The 21,441-nt window shown below is 29.4% G+C and overlaps 2 protein-coding genes across 2 annotated transcripts; one reads left to right on the top strand and one right to left on the bottom strand.

Annotated features, from left to right (window-relative positions):
• Window positions 1-3,056: 3,056 nt before the first annotated feature.
• Window positions 3,057-6,300, bottom strand: LOC129291359 (1-aminocyclopropane-1-carboxylate synthase-like). The gene is made up of 4 exons (XM_054928654.1): window positions 6,098-6,300; window positions 5,862-5,993; window positions 5,579-5,739; window positions 3,057-4,067 (listed from the first exon to the last, which is right to left on the bottom strand). Exons 1-4 carry the CDS (start codon window positions 6,269-6,271, stop codon window positions 3,077-3,079), a joined length of 1,458 nt encoding a protein of 485 aa, XP_054784629.1. The 5' UTR covers window positions 6,272-6,300; the 3' UTR covers window positions 3,057-3,076.
• Window positions 6,301-8,819: 2,519 nt separating this feature from the next.
• On the top strand, window positions 8,820-18,560 carry LOC129290899 (uncharacterized). The gene is made up of 4 exons (XM_054927967.1): window positions 8,820-8,908; window positions 15,868-16,167; window positions 17,264-17,311; window positions 17,899-18,560. Exons 1-4 carry the CDS (start codon window positions 8,820-8,822, stop codon window positions 18,044-18,046), a joined length of 585 nt encoding a protein of 194 aa, XP_054783942.1. The 3' UTR covers window positions 18,047-18,560.
• Window positions 18,561-21,441: the final 2,881 nt, after the last annotated feature.

The following is a 21,441-nucleotide window of genomic DNA, read 5'->3' as shown; positions in this document are numbered from 1 at the left end:
GAAAACCAAATGTCATTCTCCATATAATAAAAATGAAGTGGAGTATAAATTATAATGAGAATTCAAAAAGTTTAATTTCCTATTTTTATTTTTATTTTCTAAAAAAGAGTTTCACCTATTCATATAGCCCGTGCGCCAAGCTTGAGAAATAAGCATTGCATGAATGTGTAATAGAAGTCGTCAGAGCTTTGACAAAAATTGTGACCGTTAAAAAATAAAGGCCATGGTTTGAACATTCTTGAAAGTTTTAAATGATGAAACGATGACAAGCCAGGACCAGATTTGATAAATTAATTTGAAGAATTGAATAATTTGATTTTTCAGGGAATGTACGAAGCTACATTTTGCACGTAGATCTCTGGAACCGACTAAGTTATGTCCCCACATTGAGCTGCACATATAAGAGTATATGATTACCCACCAAAAGATTCTAGTTTGGTAAAGTGTTGTTTTCAAACATCCTAATCAAGCAAGCTTTGATTTCTCACTCGCCCACCCCACCCTAATCAATCTCCATCACGCATCACATACAAGTGATGAGCTAGACCTACATATGCAGCTGGCCAGATTTCATTTTACGATTTTCCCGACCCTATCTTCAACTGCAACTAATTAATTAACACCTAATCCGATAGTTTCACCTCCTTTCCACTTTCAAAGTCACCTCCACCTCCACATCAATTAAACTAATTAAGCTCATATATATATATATATATATATCATTTGATATTATTTTCTGATCCCATAAACCCAGCAAGCAGTCCACCCTTATCAGAGAATTGAGACTCTCTCATCAATGAAGATCCAGCTTTATTATGAGGGGTTGATCATTAATCAATGTCTTTTCTGAGATTTTCGTCATGATTGGATCTTAATTAATCTCATCCACGTGATCTGACAGAGATGGAGTACTTGGGGTCCAAAAATCATATCTTTTTTCTTCCAGGGTTGATTTAATCAAGCCGCACGTACAAACTGGCTCCTTTGAGGAAGCAACAGCATGTGTCATTTTCACATGCCTTCTCTTTTGAGCCTTCAATCTTTCTCCTTTGTTCTCGGACCTTTTTAATTGCACCGCCCGCTATTTTTAACAATCTTTGAGAGTATTCTGTGTCTTTTCACATGCAGCCTTCACTTTCGTTCTCGGACCTTTTTAATTGCACCGCCCGCTATTTTTAACAATCTTTGAGAGTATTCTCTTGCAGCCACTCGCTTACAATTAGTGACTGAGTCAGGATCCAAAATTATAGAATGCGAGATAATTTAATTAAAAATTAATATTTTTTAAAAATAATAATTATATTAAGATTAAAATTATAATAACATAAGTAGGTTGATTATTATTTCTCTTTTTAAAAAATTATATTAAACATGTTAATATAATTTTTTATGTAAATATATCTTCTTCATATTTTATTTTGATCATTAAAATGTTATCTATCTAATAACTGTTGAGCATAAATATTTTTTTATTTAGTTTAAAGTGTAAAATATCAAGAAAGGAGGTACAAAGTTATAAAATTTACACATTTTATATGTAATTTTTTTTTTACTCACCATCATCGCCAAGTGGCTCTACCACTACCTACAATAGCTGAGATCTTTATTATGTGAGACTGTTATTATTAATGACAATCTCACAAATATCTTAAAGATGTTTCTTGATATTTTTATTTAATACAATTATATGTTTCAAAAGATGCCTTGATTCATTCTCTTTGTTTTCACAGCACATATTAGATATTGATATATATCATCCCAAATTCGAGGGGCTGTGCAACTAAGCATATTCTTACATTTTATATGTTAATTAATTTTCCCTTTACAGAATTACCAGAGAAATCCAGATTATAATGCAGAAAATTAATTAATTAACATGGTTAAGAGCTAAGAGAGGGGCCACCGTCAGATCGACAATGGACAAGTCGGAAAAGTTTCGACGGTCATTTGTCAAACACAAGTACAAACATCTCAACCTCTCATTAATGAACGCTGCAATCTCCAACTTCATTAATTATCTCTCCTCTTGCATCACATTCTTCTGTGTTCCGCGCCGCGTCATCTTATCTTACAATCTGCTCTATATAGCTATTTATATATTGGCCCAACCAATAATTCATTTTCAGCATCTCTTCACAATTTGGTTTCCATGCATTGTTTGACTAATTAGACTTTATATTCTTATAATTTCTTTATGATATTAAATATATTGATGATTTTTTAATTAATAAAAATAGGATAAGATGTGTACTGTTAATTTATTATTTATTGATGTGAGTGTTAATTTGTTTTATTTTATGAATTAATTGTTTTGCACCTTTCTTTTGATGACTTTTAAACTCTGTTTTTTTTAAAATAAAAATCTAAATCTCTATGTAATTTTTATGCAATATTGATGCACTTTTCATGTAATCTTCATATGTGCAATATCTAAGCAAATGCACCAGGTCGATATTAATTTGAGTTTTAGATTTCAAGTAAGCCTTAATCATTTATAAAAATAGGAATTAAATATATAGCAATGTTATATTGAAAAATTACACAATTCTCTTTTGAACTTTGTTAAAAATACATTAAAAATATTTTAGTCTTAAAATCCATATAATTAATTTGTTCTCGAAATCATTAACAAAAATCAAGAGAAAAGGTACAGTGATAAGAATCTAATTTGTACTCCCTCTTCTCCCTACTTGTCTTTGAGTCCTTTTTAATATTCTTCTTTCCTTTCTGTTTCTTTCTTACTTGATTTTCATTTTTCTCGTGTTTTCTGTGTAGTCTAAAAGCTAATAGATGAAAGAGAAGACTAATAGAAGAAGGGAAACCCCATAAGGGAAAAGAGAAGATCTGGTGGAGAACTACATGTACATCTGATCTAACCCAAAAAAAAAAAAAAAACGATACACCGTAATAAGCTGAACCGAAACACATAACTTAGTTAACCAAAGAGTTAATCATCATTAGACTAAGCAAAATATATTCATGACATAAATGAGTAGTGCAACTTGTTGTAGAATGTTAATATCGGTACACTGATACATTGATCCATGATTAAATTTAATCTGCTGATCATTAATATTCAAGTGACTTTAACGAGGGGTGAGTGAGCAATTGGTGAGTGCGGAGACATAACACAACTCTCATCAAATCTTTTTGATGATGAGAAGCTGATCCCCAGGCCTTTAATGCATTGCCTACGTTTCACTACATTCATTCCTTTCTCTGCTTCTTTCCCCACAAACGCTTGGATTCTTCTTAGTGCTACTTTCACTGTTTCATCATCCATGTTAGCGAAGCAAACCCTATACCAACCTGCCTCGCTGCAATTAAAAGATGAACCTGGAGATATATTCAGCTTCACTTCATTCACTATCACACGCCATAGTTGCATTTCTCCTTCAACTGTTTGTTCTCTTAACAAGCTTCTCAGGTTCATCCAGCAGAACAGGCCTGCGTTGCTTGGAAGGCAAGTAATTCCCATCTTCTCAAGTCCCTCTGTGAACAAACTGTGCCTCTTAGCCAACCTTATGGAGCTCTCTGCCAGAAAGTTGTCGACAAAATCATCATCTGACAGCATAGCAGCCAGCATGTGCTGAGTCTGGGACGAGACTAATCCAAAGCTTGACATTTTGCGAGCAGAGTTCACGACAGTGTCGTTGTATGAATAAACAATCCCAACTCTGAAGCCAGGAAAGCCCATGTCCTTCGAGAGGCTATAAACTATGTGAATGAGATCTCTGTTGCAGAACTCCATGTCTTGGACGATCTCGGAGACACTTACAAAGCTCGGTGTGCTGAACACAGTGGCTGCATAGATTTCGTCACACACTAAATGGATGTTCTTTTGGTTGATGAAGGTGACGAGGCTCTTCATGGTGTCTCTGTCTAAGGTGGTGCCTAGAGGGTTGGATGGGTTTGTTATGAGCAAGCCCTTCACGTTGAGGTTGTCTTCTTGGGCTTTCTTGTATGCTGTATCCAGAGCTTCTTTAGTTATTTGGAAGTTGTTGGACCTATGACAGTGGACTGGAATTATGCGCACTCCAGTTCGCCAACACAGATCACGAGCATATCTGCAGTAGAATTTAAAATACGTATGAATAAAACCATATTATTTTATGAACAAAGCTTGACAAGTCTTAAAAGTAATATGATTCTGACAATTGACTAAGTCTCTGATTTTGACCAATGCACAATTAGGGTCCATAATATATTATTCTCGGTGTCCTCTATTTTGGATTTAAAAAGGAATAAATTGGCCCTTTGGCCAAAAAAATCTTGTACCAAAAAAATATGAACCAAATTTTTAAAAATTTAAAAGTGTAATCAGTTCATATTGATATATAAAGAATTTCTTATTAATATACAAAAAATTTATCAATAAAAATTTAAAAATTTATAAAAGGTTTATCATTAATGTATACCAGTATATCATTAACAAATATAATTATTCAACATTTTTTGATTTGATTTGCAACAATTCTAAAAATGTTGTCTTATATATGAATAAGCAACGGTTTTCATATGTTGCTATTGATTCTCACTGCAAGCAATAATTATTGGACAATATTTAAAAACTGTACTCTAATATGAAATAGGCAATAGTTTTCAATTGCAGCAATAAAATTTTAAAATAAGCAATATAACAACTATTACCTACAAAATATTTTTTTATTATAACATTTGAAAACTATCCCCTATTTCAATAGGTAACAAATAATAAATGTTACCTTTAAATATTCCTTTTTCACAATAGTTAAGAATTGTTGCCTATTATTTACCTATATAAAAAATAATTTACTTTCATTTTTATTCAGTTTTTAACATATTCTTATTACTTTATTTATTATTTAATTAATTTAATATTTTATTTATTAAATACATTCAAAATTTATTTTAAAAATTATCTCTATATATAAAACTTTGTAATAGATAACACAATACTAATGTTAAAAGAGTGGTTAAAGGCTAGACTTGCAGCCAAATTTTCAAAGTTCAAATCTTAAGCAGGAAAGGAAATATTAAATTTTGCTTATGTTAACTTTACACAATAATTACTAACCGTTGCCTATTATCATATTCTAAGGCAACAGTTAGAAACAATTGAAAAATGTTGCCTAAAGTCAAAAGCATCAATTTTCATAATTATAGCAATAATTTTAAATTATTGTTATGAAGTAAAAATGTTGTAGTGAATAAATCGGCTATAATACAAAATATAATTAATGTCAAGCTATTTGCTTGGTTTGGTTTTATAATATAGATTATATTTACAAAAAGCCTCTTTAAAAAATAAAACCCCACAAGTTTGTTGGCTTGTATACATATAATCCGTTGAATCAATTCCTACTTGAAAGTATCTTTTGGACCAATTTGATGACTTAAGGCTGAATTCCATAGATGATAAATAAGTAGTCATCAATTAACAAATAAGAATACATTCACTTGCTTCTTTTCTTGTGTTTTTTTTTTTCCTTTCCCTTTTGTGCCACCCTTGATTGGGTGAGGGTGGGAGCAAAGATACATTGAATGTGAATGAAGAAGCGATGGATGACGACATAATAGAAAAGAGAGGGGTACATACGCTGGATAGTAAGGAGTGGGAATGAGAAAAGCGTCTCCAGGGTCAGCCAAACAGAACATGATTACTTCATTAGCCCCCGTGGCCCCTCCACTCATCACTACACGTTCTTCATCGAACTTCACCCTCCCTCCTCTCACTTTTGACATAAAATTTGCCACCCCCTGCACACAACACACAACACAATAACCCAATTTCTTATCAGCAACTTTATTCATCCAACTATGTACTAGGCTATAGAATCTGTGTATAAGCATGAATTCATGATCACTAAATATATACGTACCTTTCTGAACTCGGGAAGGCCATGATAGTCCTGAAAGATGGCAACATCTCTGAAGTGGTGTAGTCCTTCAGGAGTGCAAATGGAAGCCTCCGGATGATTCCTCATCCAATCTTCTATCAGATCGAAACAGAGCTGAGTGGAAGTAAATGACAACAAAAACATATGGACGAGTCAGTCAATATATCAAACAACTTGGAATCATAGTGATATAATATCTGAACTGTACATGTGTAAACCTGATTTTCTGCGAGACCCATCTGGAGAACCCCGTGAGGATTGTGTGTGGGGTGAAATGGGTTTCTGTCGTAAGCCTTCCATCCATCAAAATAAGCAGAGTTCTCTCCATGCTCGTCATTCACAGCCATCCTTGAAAGAAGCCGATGGCTCATCATGTCATTTCCCAAACCCATCTTTGAAGAAGACGACTCAAGGATCAGTGTGTTTTGGGTCAAGGAGGGAGAGATTGAAGGAGATATTCGATTTAGTTGTTATAGTGATTATGTGCAGAGAGAATGAAAGAAAGTGGGTATTTATAGGCAGAGGCGAGAGCCATATATAGCAAGAGTCTAGTTTGAAGTTCAAAGCCTTCCCCTGCCGACCGTCAAAGAAAGAAATGAGTGTAATGACTGAATTTCTCGTGTCAATCCAGCGTGTTACATGACATGTTTGACTCAGCTAATTCAAAAATATACATGATTGATTGAAAGACTAGTTATAACTCTAGCCTCGAAATAAAATGTTATGAAAATATTAATTTTTTTAATTAAAAAAAAACGTATATCCAGTCTCTGTGTTATCGATCGGTTTATATTTTAATAAAAACAAAACAATATGTAATTTTCTAATTATAATGACAATGTTTTGGTTATACACGTATCTTATTGTTATTTTTTTAAAAAATATAGCCAGATTAAAAGAATACGTATATGTGAATTTTATGATTGGAATGCAATATTAGTGTAGTTTGTTTGATGTGAAAGCAAAATACAAGTAAACCGGAATGGTGATTTTATAGATGATGCGCGTAATTAAAATAGGAGCGTGGTAAACATGTAAAACATTATGAGATTAACAGGAGAAATATGGGGGGAAAAAAGAGAAGAAAGGGTGGAAAAGTAATTGAAAAATGGTCGGTCCTGGGAATGAAGGGGGATAGGAGAGAAGAGCAAAAAGGTGGGCCTACTAGTCAAATACACTCGACCGGGTTCCTGAGTGTCATACGAGGAATACACAATCCACCCCAACCTCACCCTCATGGGGCGGCAAAAAGATTTGGCCCCACCCATTCATAGTGCCGCTCATTAAATGAAACCAACTTGTGATTGTACGGGATTTCAATCCCCCTCTCTGGCTTAATTAATTAATACACCGGGCTAAAATATTCATATTAATTTTCATATATATATATATATATATATGCAAACCGATGCAAGCTCTGGTGTTTTTATATATGAGGCCTGGGAACCATAAATTTAAAAATCAAATTAAAAAAAATAATCTGATGTATGATCCAATGCCTATATATATATGTGTGTATGATGATTGAAGGAGTAGCGATTAGATGACAAGGTTGAAAATGGTATAATGAAAGTGAAGTGCGGGAAGGAGACACGTGGCAGGCATGCATGGAATGGAAGAGCTGGGAGTTCCCATGTTGTGGGAATGGGGACGCGTATGGTATAAAAATGGAGGGAAGGGGTATTCTACGTGTTCGGTTTGCCAGTCTCACACGCCCCGCGTACGGCCAAACCCCCACACGCCAAACATGCTTTCAATTCCCACCACCTCCCATTTATCACTTCTCATTTCATCTGCACTTTATAGTATAAATTCACTCTTTCGATAAAATTTAATCACTGTAATTAAAATTTTCATTGAATCAGTAAATTTAGGCTGCCCATAAAATTTAAATCCCATGTTATCGCTGCTCTGTATTATTGTATTTTCTCTCATTGTCTTTCGACATGTTTTAACAAAATCAATAAATGTTTTAAAATTCAATAATTTTTTTATAAATATTTAATATTTTTTAATTTTATTCTTATCACATATAAACATTTTAATAACATGCTCTCTCTCATCAACATCATTAATGGAAGTAAAACAAAATATTTGTGATAAAAAAATCAAAATAACATATTTTTGATTAGGATAAAAATGATTTTTCTCTCTCTACCTTATAAATAGGATATTTCAAAAATGATCTTTCTATTGTTTGTAAATGTTAATATTATTACTAGATATACAATATGTGCAATATGAGAAGCCTTGTATGCTCCTCATCTTCTACACATCCCTTTCAGAGGAAAAATAATACAATTGTTATGACGATCGTCTCATCAATTAATATATCATTATATTAACACATGCAATAAAATTTACACCAAATCTCTTAGAAGTGATAAATAATGTAACTTATTCATTAAGCTTCATCCAATGCTTATTAAAACTTAAAACATGTTTACTTACTTAAGTTATTGTGAACGCATGTTATATTTTTGTTTTGTTTTCACACGTGACGCTTACAATTCGTTCATGAGAAACTTTACAAAATTTGGACAATCTTTATACAGCAAGAAATTTAATTTAAGAATAAAATTATGAGAACTTTATGATATTTTTTATTATTAAATTTTGTAATCAAATCATGATATTCATGTAATTGTAGATAATATTGTATACTTATTGAATTTTAATTAAAAATTCATGCTATTATCACTATCAATCAATGCCGCATGCATAAAACTTACATAGCAAGTTCCATTTTTTGACGAGATATGAGCATGTTCATTTCTGAGTCAGGTCTTCATAATTAATACATACATCTATATGTGTGTGTGGATCCAGCTAGTTTGCATTCTATTATAAAATTACAATTGCTCCATCATATCATTATTAAAATATTATATAATTATTATATTTTGATCGAAGAATTTGAAAATAATGATATAAGGTCAAATGAAACTGACTTGTGGCTTACGAAGTCCGCCGGGGCCAGGGGGACACATTCAGCTTCGTGTTAGTTATTACGGAGATTCACAGGCCCTGTAACGAGCACTACACCACTAATTAAAATTAATATTACGTATTTTTTGAAAACAAATTCTCTAAAATTAATTTCGAGCCTGTCGACATTAATTTGTTTTAAAATTCAATTAAATTGAAATAGCTATATAAGATATTTCTGCCGACACCCAAACTGGGGAAAAAACACTCTTACGCCTCTAATACCTCTAGTCTCGGCCTACCCACACCTGAGACGTCGATCAACTTGATGATAATCACATTTTTTCAAAGTTTAGGTCTATTATTAATTAAATCTAACTAATCTAGATGGGCACTGCAACAACAAATTATTTTTTTGTGTTTAAAATGTTTTCTGCCATTAATTATTTCAAAATCTGCTTCACTATTCAGCTACTTTATTCCATGTAATGTAATGTTTAGATGCTTCTAGCAGTCCTTCCCAATGATCTTACTAGTTAATTATTAGATTTACAGATCAAGTGAGGTTGTCAAGGCAAGATATATATATATATATATATATATATATTGTCAGGTTTATCTATTAATTACTACTACTTAAATAATAGATATGCTGAGGTTAATTAATTGTGACACACACACACACACACACACGTATAGAGACAGTTAGACACGCACAAACACATGTGAATTTTAGCTTACATATGAAAATAAACTTTGTCTTTCGGCCAAAAAAAACAAAAGGAAAATAAACTTTGTTGTTTTCAAACTTAGACAATGAACCATCTCAAACATGTTTAGAAAATTAAACTATTTGATTGTTGATAAATAACAATTTTATATACTTTTATCCTTTTAATTTAGACTTTTAAATGTTTATTTGAGACTAATTGAGTTTAATTAGATATTATTTAATTTTATTAGCCAATATTTAGTTTTAAAATTTTAACTAACTAAATCATTGATTTTAAAATATGAATAATATTTTTAATATTTTTGCACAGGTATTATTTAATTTTATTTTATTTGTGCAAATTTTTTAGATTCAATTTGAAAGATGTTGATAGAGAATATTTTGGATAAGAAGAATATGGACATGCTTAGAGATCAAATCAAGAATTAAATTTTAAAAATTTCATTTATATTTATCTTGGATAATTTAGTGTAGTTTTTATTTAGGATAGTTTTATTTTTTTTATTAAATTATTAAGTTTTAATTAGGAAGAGGCGTACGACACATACCACATGGCTTCTAATACAAACGAATTGGATATATCAGGACGGAGGCATCACAAAAAAAAACAGCATAGCAGCGATTGCGGTTCACTTTTTCTTCAATTTTTCGTGATAGCTTGTCAATTTTTTATCTCATGTTTTTTAATTTTTAGTTTTATAAATAACTAATTTTTTTAGTGTAATTAATTACAAACTATGATCCTAAATTTTATTTGATATTCAAAAAAAAATTTATTTTAACTTTATTTCAATTTGTTCTTATTCTTGCTACTTCTAAATTTTATGTTTTAATTGCTATTATTGATTAGAATAACTTTATTACATAATTTTTACGTTATAAATTTTATCTAAGGTTTTGGTTGTTATAATTGATTGATATAGTAATATAAGAGTAATTTGGCCTAGCTTGGATGATTATTCATATTTTGTTTTTAGTGTGGCTAACTTAGAATAATTGTTAAGTTGTGGGTTAAAGAAAATTTTAATTAATCTATAACTTAATTTTTTATTTAATTCTTGAATGATAATTTGAGAAATATATAATAAAACTAAAATAATAAAGTTAAATAAAATTAATTTAATTTGTAGACGAGGAAGATTAAATTTAGGTGATTTGATTGTGATTGATTATGTTGTTTGTTCTTGATAATTTTTTCAGTTAAATTTTCTTTATTTATCTAATTTTGATTTATATTTTTTAATTAATTTCATTATTAAAAAAACCTCAATTTTTAGCTTTTCATAATTATAATTTAAATAGTTATTTTATTGACTTTTAGGGAGACAACTTAGGTTGTGCTTTACTACAAAATTTAATTTTTTTATTAATTTTGATACTATTTGATAATAATGCCAATTGTTTAGATGTGAGTGAATCTGAATCGATGCAAGAAGTCGCATATATATCAAATAAAGTTTAATAACTTATATATATATATATATATATATATAAAACAGGGTTAGAAGAGCTATGAACTTAAATATTGAAGTTAGAGCTGAGAAATGGATGAGCTTAACCTTTAAAGCCTTAGCCCTTACAAGTACAAGTCCATAAGCCCAATCTTCTTAAATTTAATTACTTTATGAAACCTGACTTTTATTTAAATGGCTCATGGCTAGGCTTGTAAGCCATTTTCTTTTAAAAAATTAATTCAATTCTTTAAAAATAAAGTTTAATATTATAACATTACAAATTAATTAAAATATTTTAAAAATTAAATTAAACAAAACAAATCTAGATCCTTGATAGTCAATATCACAATCATAAATCAATTTTTTACATGTTAATCACTTGAATATACATGTATAAATTGTGTATATATATATATAGGATGAGGACTAATTCCTAATTCATCAAGGTGGTCATATATATAAAAATAATAGTCTTCCATCACATAACCACTAGCACAACCAATATACCCATGACAATTTAAATTTAAATTTAAATTAAAAGTTAGAGGAATCAAATATTATATTCCATTCCCAAACTTGTTTGACAAATCAAAGAATCAAATCAATAATTGTTTCACAATATCATACAATCGCAAGAACATTTTAAACAACAAACGACTAAGGAAACAAATGGCGGATGGGGCTTATGGCCACAAATCTTATTTTAATTCACAAACTAACTTGAAAAATGAATTACAAAACATTCATGCTTTCTCAATTTTAATTTTTTAATGTAATTTTTTTGAAAAAATTAATAAGAGCTTAGAGGACTACTCAAGGCTAAGCCTGTTTTACAGGGCCTAACAAAGCTAAACCTAAAAGTCCAACTATACTAAAAATCTTTGATTTTTTAAGATTGAACTCTTATAAAAATGTGTTCAAATGGATCGTCTGTCGAGCTTAGCTTTACTTAAAGTTTTGAATTAAGATATAATATTATTTCATTACTTTTGTCCATTTGTTCTTCTCTCCTCCTTTGTTCAAGTAGTGCTTTCCATTCATAAAAAACTATTCACTATTAATTCGTGTATAATTTTACAAATGAAATTATTTTGACATATTAGCAAGGAGATAAAGGGTTTGTTTGGTTTTTTTTTTCATTTGTTGTTTAATTTTTAAAAATTATTTTACAAACCAATTTTTTAAAAATCATTTTTCAAAACAAAACAAAACAAAATAAAAATCATTTGATTATGTTAATTTAAAAATAATTTTAGAGTTAAAAAGTGGCGGATAGTGATGGTTGCTAGTAGTTAATTATAATGGTTTATGATAATGATTGAATATAGCTAAAGATAATTTACAATTGTCATATGTAGTGTACTTTACAATTAAAAAAAATGAAATAAAATAGCCCTAAGTTATTTCTACTTTTTTAAAAAATAAAAATATTTTTGAAAATATTTAAATTCAAAATATTTATCCAAACAATTTTTTATTTTGTTTTAAAAAAATAGAAAACAGTTTTTTTATTAAAAAAAATACGCCCTTACATACACGTGATTTCATGTCAAAGAGAATTTTGTGCATAAAGTAAAGCTTTAGAGAGTAGTAGAGAATCGTTTAAAAAAAAAAAAACCTCTCGCTTTTTTTTTTATCAACAAAACTGAGAGGTTTTAGAACTGTATTAGATAATATTTTCTTAATTACAAGATTACGATTACGCGACAGTGGTTGATCATCATTAGGATGTCCGGCAAACCCATTTAACTATTACATGTTAACTTTGGTTATGTTAATTACTTTTTGAATATAATTAATTTTAATGAAACAGTAAAAATAGATCCCACATACTCCCTCCAGTCCTTACTATAAGGTTAAATTTCAAAAGCTTTTTTTTTTAATTTTTAATATTAAAGTATAATTTTAGTCCTCTAACTTTGTATAAGGTTTTAATTTGATCCTTTAATTTTGTAAAGTAACTTTTTAATCTTTTAACCCTAACATCATTAGTTTCAAATTATTATTTTTATATCAATCATTGTTATTTAAAAAAAATTAAATTTAATATGTCAACATTTGAGAATGTTTTGTCAATATTTAAAAGTTCAATGTAAAACTTTATTGAGACAAAATTAACCGTATTAGGGTGAAAAGACTAAAAAAATACTTTATAAAACTAAAAAAAATTAAATAAAATGTTATGTAAAGTTAAAGGACTAAATGTATATTTTAACTTATTTTCATTACAAAATAAAGTTAGAATAATTAATTTTTTTTAAAATTTTGCATCTTGTTCATTTATTATGATTTGAATCTAGACAATAATTTAATATGTTTAGTAATTGCAAAGAAGAGCACAATAGAAAATTTACATATTCCCTCTAAATTAAACTACAATACAAGGCATAGTTAAATTATCAACTTCAAGGTTCTAAAAAAAGTTAAGTGAAACATTAATCAATTATATCTCTTAAAAAATTTATATCTTTTCAATTATACCTAATATTTTATATTTTGAATCAAATATAACTTCTAAACAATGTTACATATTGTGGTGTGGAGGGAGTATTTTCTATATTTTTTTAACAAACGTGGAATTTGTTAAATTTATTTTATATTAAGAACAGGTAGGATATATAAAAACATTGGATTGAATATTTTAACTGTTTTATTGTTTTCAATGTAAACCATAGACCGAAGCTAGCAAAATTAAGTATATAAGAATAGTCAAATAACAAAAACCTTTGATGCAAGGATGTTATGTATATTTTCTTTTGTGGTTTGAATGGCTAAGACTTTCCCACACATTTTTTTTTTGGCCGTGGTAATTAAATTATTATATACGAGTGTATCCCTATCATTCAGATCCATTGAAATGAGAAGGTTCGGCAATTCTCACAAAACTTAAAAACAATATAATAAAAAGGTGTATGCTAATAAAGCTAACCCACTAACACACTAACATGGTTAAAAAAATAGCAGGCATATATGCATTCACATATTTAATTTTTATATGATTCAAATTAATGATGGCTTTAATTTCTTCGGTTTAAAAGACAATGTATACTGCAGAATTAAGCATGTGCATAGATATCAAAGAAACATATCTTGAAAGCCACACGTACTCAACGCACCCATCTAGTTTTGCCGTGTAATTAACATTAGGATATTTAAATGTAAGTGGATTTAAATAAGTGTGAAATGTCTCACATTGTATTCAGGTTTACTGCATTCTTGTTCTTTGTTTTGAATATTAGTGTGTGTAATTCTGTTTTTCAATATTATTAAAATGGCCTCTTTTCTGTTAAAAAAATAGGGTTAAACTTAATAAATAATGTATACAGTAAAATGAAAGTACTTACTAACTTGAATTTAATATTTTGAGTTCAAATAATATACTGTCATTCACTACTTATCATCTATTATTTATTCTTTTCTTCCATTTCCGAGTGGATTGCTTTTCAAGCGTAAGTTATAAACGTGCGTGTATTATTAGAGACTTCTTATGGTTGAAACTCGATACAGTTCAAATTCGATTTACTTGTTAGTATTGGATTACAAATTATTTCTTAAAAAAATGTGCACCATGCGTGACGCTGATCATTGTATTTGGTCCGAGTTTGAACAATTGATTGATATTATATGGAATAAAATTATATGCGAAAGTCTTGGCTACTTGGACCTTCGAGCATAGAGATTCCTTTGATAGTATCACTCGTTTGAGGATTAGGATCTTCTTCGTACTCTCTTTCAATACATCTTTTATATTCAATATTATCCATCCATTTTAATTAATTATACTTGGGTTTAATAATATAAGATTACTAATTAAGACATTAAAATAAATATATTATTCATTACATAACTTAAATACTTTTGAAAATAAGATCATAATGCTTCTTTAAGGTAGTCATTAAGTGAATAATATATTTATTTTACTTTCATAATTAACATCTTTTGCCATTAAATTAAATAAATAATTAAATGGATAGATGCAATTGAGTATGAAAGCAAGTATTGAGAGAAAGATCATATGAAGAGGATCCAAATCTATAATTTGATACGTGTTTTTCAATAATTAATTATTTCATCATCCAGTAGATATCTAATTAATATATATTCCCTTTGTTAAAAAATGTAAGGTATTTCTAATTGAATCTTACCTCTAATAAAGAAATTACTTACTTTTTAACTAACTCTATCTTTTCATATTTATTTTTATTAAACACTCTACAATAAATATAAAGTTATTATTAATAGGGGTACTTTAAAAAAAAAATACATGATTATACCTTGAAAAACTAAAAATTTACATTTTTAAACATCCAACTCTTCAAAAAATACCTTACATTTTTAAACGGAGGAAATACATCTTAATTCCCTCTAATAGAACATGAACCTAAGACCTTGCTCAAATTCCAATTGCGTTGCTTCTTAATGCCTCTACTTACTATTTTTTTTTTTAAAAAATACATTGACATTTCTTCATCTTTATATAAAGATATAAAGAGCCTCTCCTTTCTATTTTTTAAAATAATACATTATTTTAGTTCAGGTTTTTAACTTTGTGATATAATATTTTGGCTAAATCTTCTTAAAATTATTTTTTTAAATATTCTATCATTTTTTCTTTCTCTCCCCCCCAATTTAAACAATTTAAGATAATTAATAGATAACTATACTTAAAATGGTTTGAAAAATATTGAATTGAAAGTTAATAACTTTATGATGAAATAAAAAGAAGTCAAATAAAGTTGAAAATCTCGGAAAATGTGTTGAAAAAGGAAAACATTACTAAATAAATATTTGAGATAAGAACAGGCAGGCGTATAATTCATGCACTTATTTGATCCATTTTAAATTTACCGTTACAATAACAATATTTTGTTAGAGAACTTCATCTTCACCCATTTATCCCATATTGCCCTCCCCATTTACGTTTTCATTTTTTTTTTCCAGAGTTGTATCTGGTCTCCCTCGCGAGTGAACTAATCTGGTCTCCTCTCTCTGCTCTCCCGTCGTCCTCCCACCGTCGAGCTTCTCACCGTCCACCGTCTTCAACTACAGCCAGCGGCAACAATCTCGCCTGTCCTCTCTCCCGTGTGCTCTCTCTGGTGTGTGGTCCTTGTTCTCTTGAGGCGTCCTCCCTCCCACCGTCGACCTGGTCGCCGTTCAGCATCTCCGAGCTACAGTAAGCTCCAGCTAGTTCGAAGTGCATCATTCAGTTTTTTTTTTATTGTGATTTGCATTGAGTCTCCGATCTGTCCTTTTTTTCATTGTCCTCTGTCATCTCTGAAGTGCATTTCAAATGTCCTTGTTCATGTGTATGATTCATGTGATATGCGTCCCCTGATTAGGTATAGAAGCATGGTTGGCCTGATTACGCGTTCCCACTTATGATTCATGTCTTCTTTTTCTTTTTTCACTTGATGGTGGTTTGTTTGACTTGGATATGGATGCCCTTAGGACCCACCAAAAATAAAACTTCAGCTTATAGTTGTAGGTAGTGGACGATCGCTTTTCTATAGTCTGTTATCATTTTGACACCTTCATGCATTGTTTATCAATGTTACCTTCTGTAATGTGGAAGTAGTTCTCTTAAAGTGATTCCATGTGCCTTTTGTTTTATGCTTAAAGATTTATATGAATGTTGAAAAATGATGGATAATTGGAGATGTTGTCTTCTCTGATATCATGATTTGCTAGTGAAAAAAATAGTGAATTTTCACTTGCGAGGCTCTTAATATTACTTTGCCCTTCGATGTTTTTGTTGTATTGCCGCTTAGACACCAAGTTTCTTATTTTGATCAAGTTGGCATCAGTTGATTGCAATTACGTTGTTTTGGATCAGTTAAACTTGGACCTCGTTTGCTAGGCATTTTTTCTTCTCTGATATCATGATTTGCTAGTGAAAAAAATAGTGAATTCACTTGCGAGGCTCTTAATATTACTTTGGCCCTTCGATTTTTGAGTTTGTTTGTATTCCGCTTAGACACCAAGTTCTTATTTTTGAATCCAAGGTGGCATCAGTTGATTGCCAATTACGTTGTTTGGATCAGTTAAACTTGGACCTCGTTTGCTAGGCATTTTTTCCCCTTGGCAGATGCAATATTTCCTTTACGCCCATTTATATGTTTAGAATTGAATGATCAGCGTCCAAGTTATTTTGAAAAACCAAATTGTGAGGTGAATGATGATTTTCTGGTGTCTTTTATGTTTGCTCTTTTGCTCTTAAGCATATAAAATTGACATGGAGTTAAACATCATTTCACTCTACCTGTTTTCAGCAATATGAAGAAGTTAGAGTCTATGAACACATTGGTATCATCTATTTGGTAGGTCCTCCTGTCGGTCTTTAGGTACTTGTGAAGTTATGATTTACAGTCATCAATATATTCAAGTTTAAATCTAGAGCTATAATTGATTTTATATTCTCATACAATTAATTTTATATAGCATAATGAATAATGATAGTCGAAAGCTTTATGGGACGGAGAAATACTAGAATATTTATTGACATATGTGTAGAATAAGTGTGAAATTTGCAAAGACGTGGTGGTAACTTTACCAAAGTATGATGCTAACATATAATTCCTAGCTTTAATGAGAAGACTGGAAAGAAATAGGGCAAACAACGACTCAAGAATAAATGAAATAATATGAGAAAAGAGTGGGTGTCTTGAGATACTTGGTTTCAAATGAGATAGGATTGGGATGAGATTACACAACAATATGATGGATGCTTCGAATGACTGTGGAGAAAAAGATATTGCTATGATGTTATTATGTGATTTTTCTATTTATTTGGTATTCTGTAATATTATTGATAATGTATGCATAAAATTCATTATACAAAAAATCAAAAATAAAGGATTACTCTTTGCCAATGAATTAACCAAGTTGTTCAAGGTACCACCGCCAGTGGACCTAAAGTATGGGAATCTTCAAGTGGAGCTTGTCTAATTCTTACAATAGGAATGAAGGTGAGGACGAAGATGTATATCACCCAAGTATGGCAACTGAGGGCATTGATTTGGACGAAGGTTCAGGAGATAGTGATGAGATTTTAGGAGCTACTATTAGAGTAAGCAGTGAATGCAATAAAATAGTTCTAAGTACTTTTCAAGGAGCCTTAAGTGGAGGCAGTGGTAGAGAAAGAAGGATGAAAGCCTAGCAGTAGGAAAAGAAAAAGGCACCTAGTACAAGTCAAATAGCAGGTGCAATGAGTGTGATAGCTCAAACAATAAAGGAAGAATCTGAACAAGCCAAGGAAACATCAATTCCTCAAGTCATGTTTATAGTCAAACAATGAAAAGAAGTTGTAGCTAACAAATATTGGGTTTCACGATGTATGTCACTCTTCATATCCTAAGAGGACAAGGTCGTGTTTTTGACCATGAAGGATGATAGAGATGGTGTTTTGGACTGGTTGAGATATGAGTGTTATAAAAGTGGTTGATTATGAGGGTTTTAAAACTTGTTATGAACATATTATCTTATTTGAAGATTAGTCTAACATATTTGTATTACATTGTTGAATTTGACTTATGTAACTCTTTGAACTATTTATGCCCTTTTTATATATGCTGTTGAAGTATTATAATGTTGTGGAAAAGTTATTAATATTTGCATAGGTAAATTATATAGATATATCTATAATTGAAATTAAGTGCACATGTTATTTATGTATTTAGTTACAGGTAGGAAAAGAGTATGGAAGAGTTATATAAAAAAGATTAGAGAAAGCCCAAAAAGTTAGTGGTTTGATTTGGCTATATAGTAAAACATTTGTGTAAAGAGCCACAAAGAAATAGTGAATATATAGGTCATTTGTGGGTAAATAAAATCTTCGAAGCACACCTAATTCGTTGTTATAAACTATTTAGAATAAAACCACATGTGTTTCATCAATTATGCAGTGAATTGATACGGCGTAGATTGAAGGATACTAGACGAATGAGAGTATAGGAAATTGGTTGCAATATTTTTAAATACAATTGAACATGGGTTAGGAAACAGGATGGCACAAGAAAGATTTTAACACTTAAGAGAGACTATTTACAGACATTTTCATAAAGTTTTAATGGCTTGCTCAAAAATTGCAATGGAATATATCAAACCACAAGACGGGTCATTTCATCATGTATCAAATAAAATACAAAATGATAAGCGATATTGGCCATTTTTCAAAATTGCAATTGGAGCAATTAATGGTATATACACATATTCCATATGTAGTCCCTACCAATGAAAAATCAAAATATATTAAAAGAAAAGAAATCCCAATGCAAAATGTAACAATGGCTGTATGTGAATGAGACATGTGATTTACTTTTGTTTTGGCTAGATGGGAGAGTATTGCACATGATGCTCGTATTTTTGAACATGCTTTGACAACTCGATCAATGAAGTTTTAACATCCGACTTTAGGTATATTTGTTTGTTCAATTTATTTATGTTAGACTTTTTAACTTACAAATATTGATAATAATCTCTTTTTTACAAGATAAATATTATTTGGTAGATGTCGACTATCCAACACCAAATGAATATCTTAGTCAATATAGATAGGAATGCTATCATCTTTTTTATTTTAAAATATTAACTGGATTTATAAATAATAATGTGGTCTTTAATTATTATTATTATTCAAGTTTACAGTGCACAATAAAAAGAACATTTGAAGTTTGGAAGAACAGGTTTGCAATTTTATGCAATATGCTAAACTACGACTATGATACACAAGTTCAGATTATTGTCACATCAATGATGATATATAATTTCATTAAAAGACAATCTAATTGTGATTTTAATTTTACGCATCATGAAAGGAAAGATCAAATAGAGCATAAGGATGAGGAAAACCATCACATTAATGAATATTTATCCTTACCATCATCCATAACATCTTCTTCATCAATTATGACTCATATTGTGATGCCATTAAAAATCAACTTGTATATTATCATCTTTATTAGTTATTGTAAAATTGATGTTTGGTATTTAAGAATTAAATCTTTCTTTTTTATTAAATTTATTTTAACTAAGATATATTGAGTTATTTATTTATATAAATTAAAATGTTAATATTAATATAATTTATATTTTTTAATTAATTAGATATGTAATTTAAATAATATATTTATTTCTTAAATAAAATTGAACAAATTTAATAATATTATATGCAAATTTATCAATAATTTAATTTTAAAAAACTAATGTCCTTTATAATAATTTACATAACTAAAATTGATTCTAATTAGATTATCAAAACATCTTCATTTTTGTTAAAAATAATATCTAAATAGATTGCTTTATAATATAATCAATTATGATTAAAATAAAATATTTAATTAATTATTTTTATAATTAATTATATCCAATTGAAATCCGAAGGGGCTCATAAAATAAAAAGAATGTGTCAAAGTGCTTCACTCTTTATTTTTTATTTTTTTTAATTTTAAGCACATGCTTTAATTTGTTACCTTTTTTAATCGTGCATAAAGTTACTTATTCATGCAATAGTTAACGGTTATAATTTGCTTCCTGCTGGCAGTTCACATACAGGACTTTCAAATAAGAAAAAGGCCGGTGCTTAAACTTTCCACTGTATCCTTTTCCTTACGATATAACGGCTATACATAAACATAAACATAAATAAATATTTATTTAATAACAAACAGGGCCTATCTGTTTAAAATTAACAAAAAAAAATTGATTAAGCTTAAACTGATGGATTGTTTAAAAAAAATATTTTCAACTTATTTCGATATCCAGTTGATGATGAGAAAAGCGGTTATTTTTATAGCATGGTTGAAATGGATGTGAGCACCCTTGAAAGCAAATACTCAAATGTACATTTGAGATTATTGGATTTAAAAATATTCTAAATCTGCTCTTCAAGTTATTTGATAATATTCAAACACTCTTAATTACTATATCATTACAGCTTGTAAATCACTTTACTGGATGAGTACGCAAGTGATTATGTGCAGTGGTGCCATATGAAAATACTTGTCGTTCGTTAAAGACAAATAGAAAAATATTTTATTCATATTCATCCGCCGAGCTTTGACCATTATTTTTTTTTTCACTTTTCCTTTCTTAAAGATCGATTTATTCATTTATATATCCATCCAACTAGTTAATGCAATCTAGTTTTTAAAAAAAAAAACAAAAAACTTTCACGTTCCGATGCAATTTTATATGATTTTGTCCATTCAAACGCTATAAAATAATTAACTTTTTTAGAATGTTCGAATTCTTATCCCTTTCCCACCAATAGTAATCGATTTTTTAATTAAAACTCTTTTACATCTAAAGAATAGAAGATAAATTTTAAATATATAAATTTAAAAAGCATATAATTAAATAACTTTAAGTAAGTTATTTTGATAGAGTATATTATTCTTAAATATACTTAATATAAAAAATTTAATATTAATTAATTTACAAACTTTTTAAG

This window comes from Prosopis cineraria, unplaced genomic scaffold, assembly GCF_029017545.1.
Source record: "Prosopis cineraria cultivar Desert tree isolate PC_DT_omini unplaced genomic scaffold, ASM2901754v1 PC13, whole genome shotgun sequence".
Taxonomy (NCBI): domain Eukaryota; kingdom Viridiplantae; phylum Streptophyta; class Magnoliopsida; order Fabales; family Fabaceae; genus Prosopis; species Prosopis cineraria.
This window is presented reverse-complemented; position numbering and strand designations above follow the sequence as displayed.

What these genes read in the sequence shown, in the direction of transcription:
- LOC129291359 (XM_054928654.1), bottom strand. Translation starts at nt 6,271, where the DNA reads ATGGGTTTGGGAAATGACATGATGAGCCATCGGCTTCTTTCAAGGATG. An exon ending in TGGGTCTCGCAGAAAATCAG is followed by an intron (nt 5,994 to 6,097) that starts GTTTACACATGT and finishes ACTTCCACTCAG; the next exon opens with CTCTGTTTCGATCTGATAGA. An exon ending in GCCTTCCCGAGTTCAGAAAG is followed by an intron (nt 5,740 to 5,861) that starts GTACGTATATAT and finishes TGTTGTGTGCAG; the next exon opens with GGGGTGGCAAATTTTATGTC.
- LOC129290899 (XM_054927967.1), top strand. Translation starts at nt 8,820, where the DNA reads ATGAAACTGACTTGTGGCTTACGAAGTCCGCCGGGGCCAGGGGGACAC. An exon ending in TACGGAGATTCACAGGCCCT is followed by an intron (nt 8,909 to 15,867) that starts GTAACGAGCACT and finishes ATATTTTGTTAG; the next exon opens with AGAACTTCATCTTCACCCAT. An exon ending in TTCAGCATCTCCGAGCTACA is followed by an intron (nt 16,168 to 17,263) that starts GTAAGCTCCAGC and finishes ACCTGTTTTCAG; the next exon opens with CAATATGAAGAAGTTAGAGT.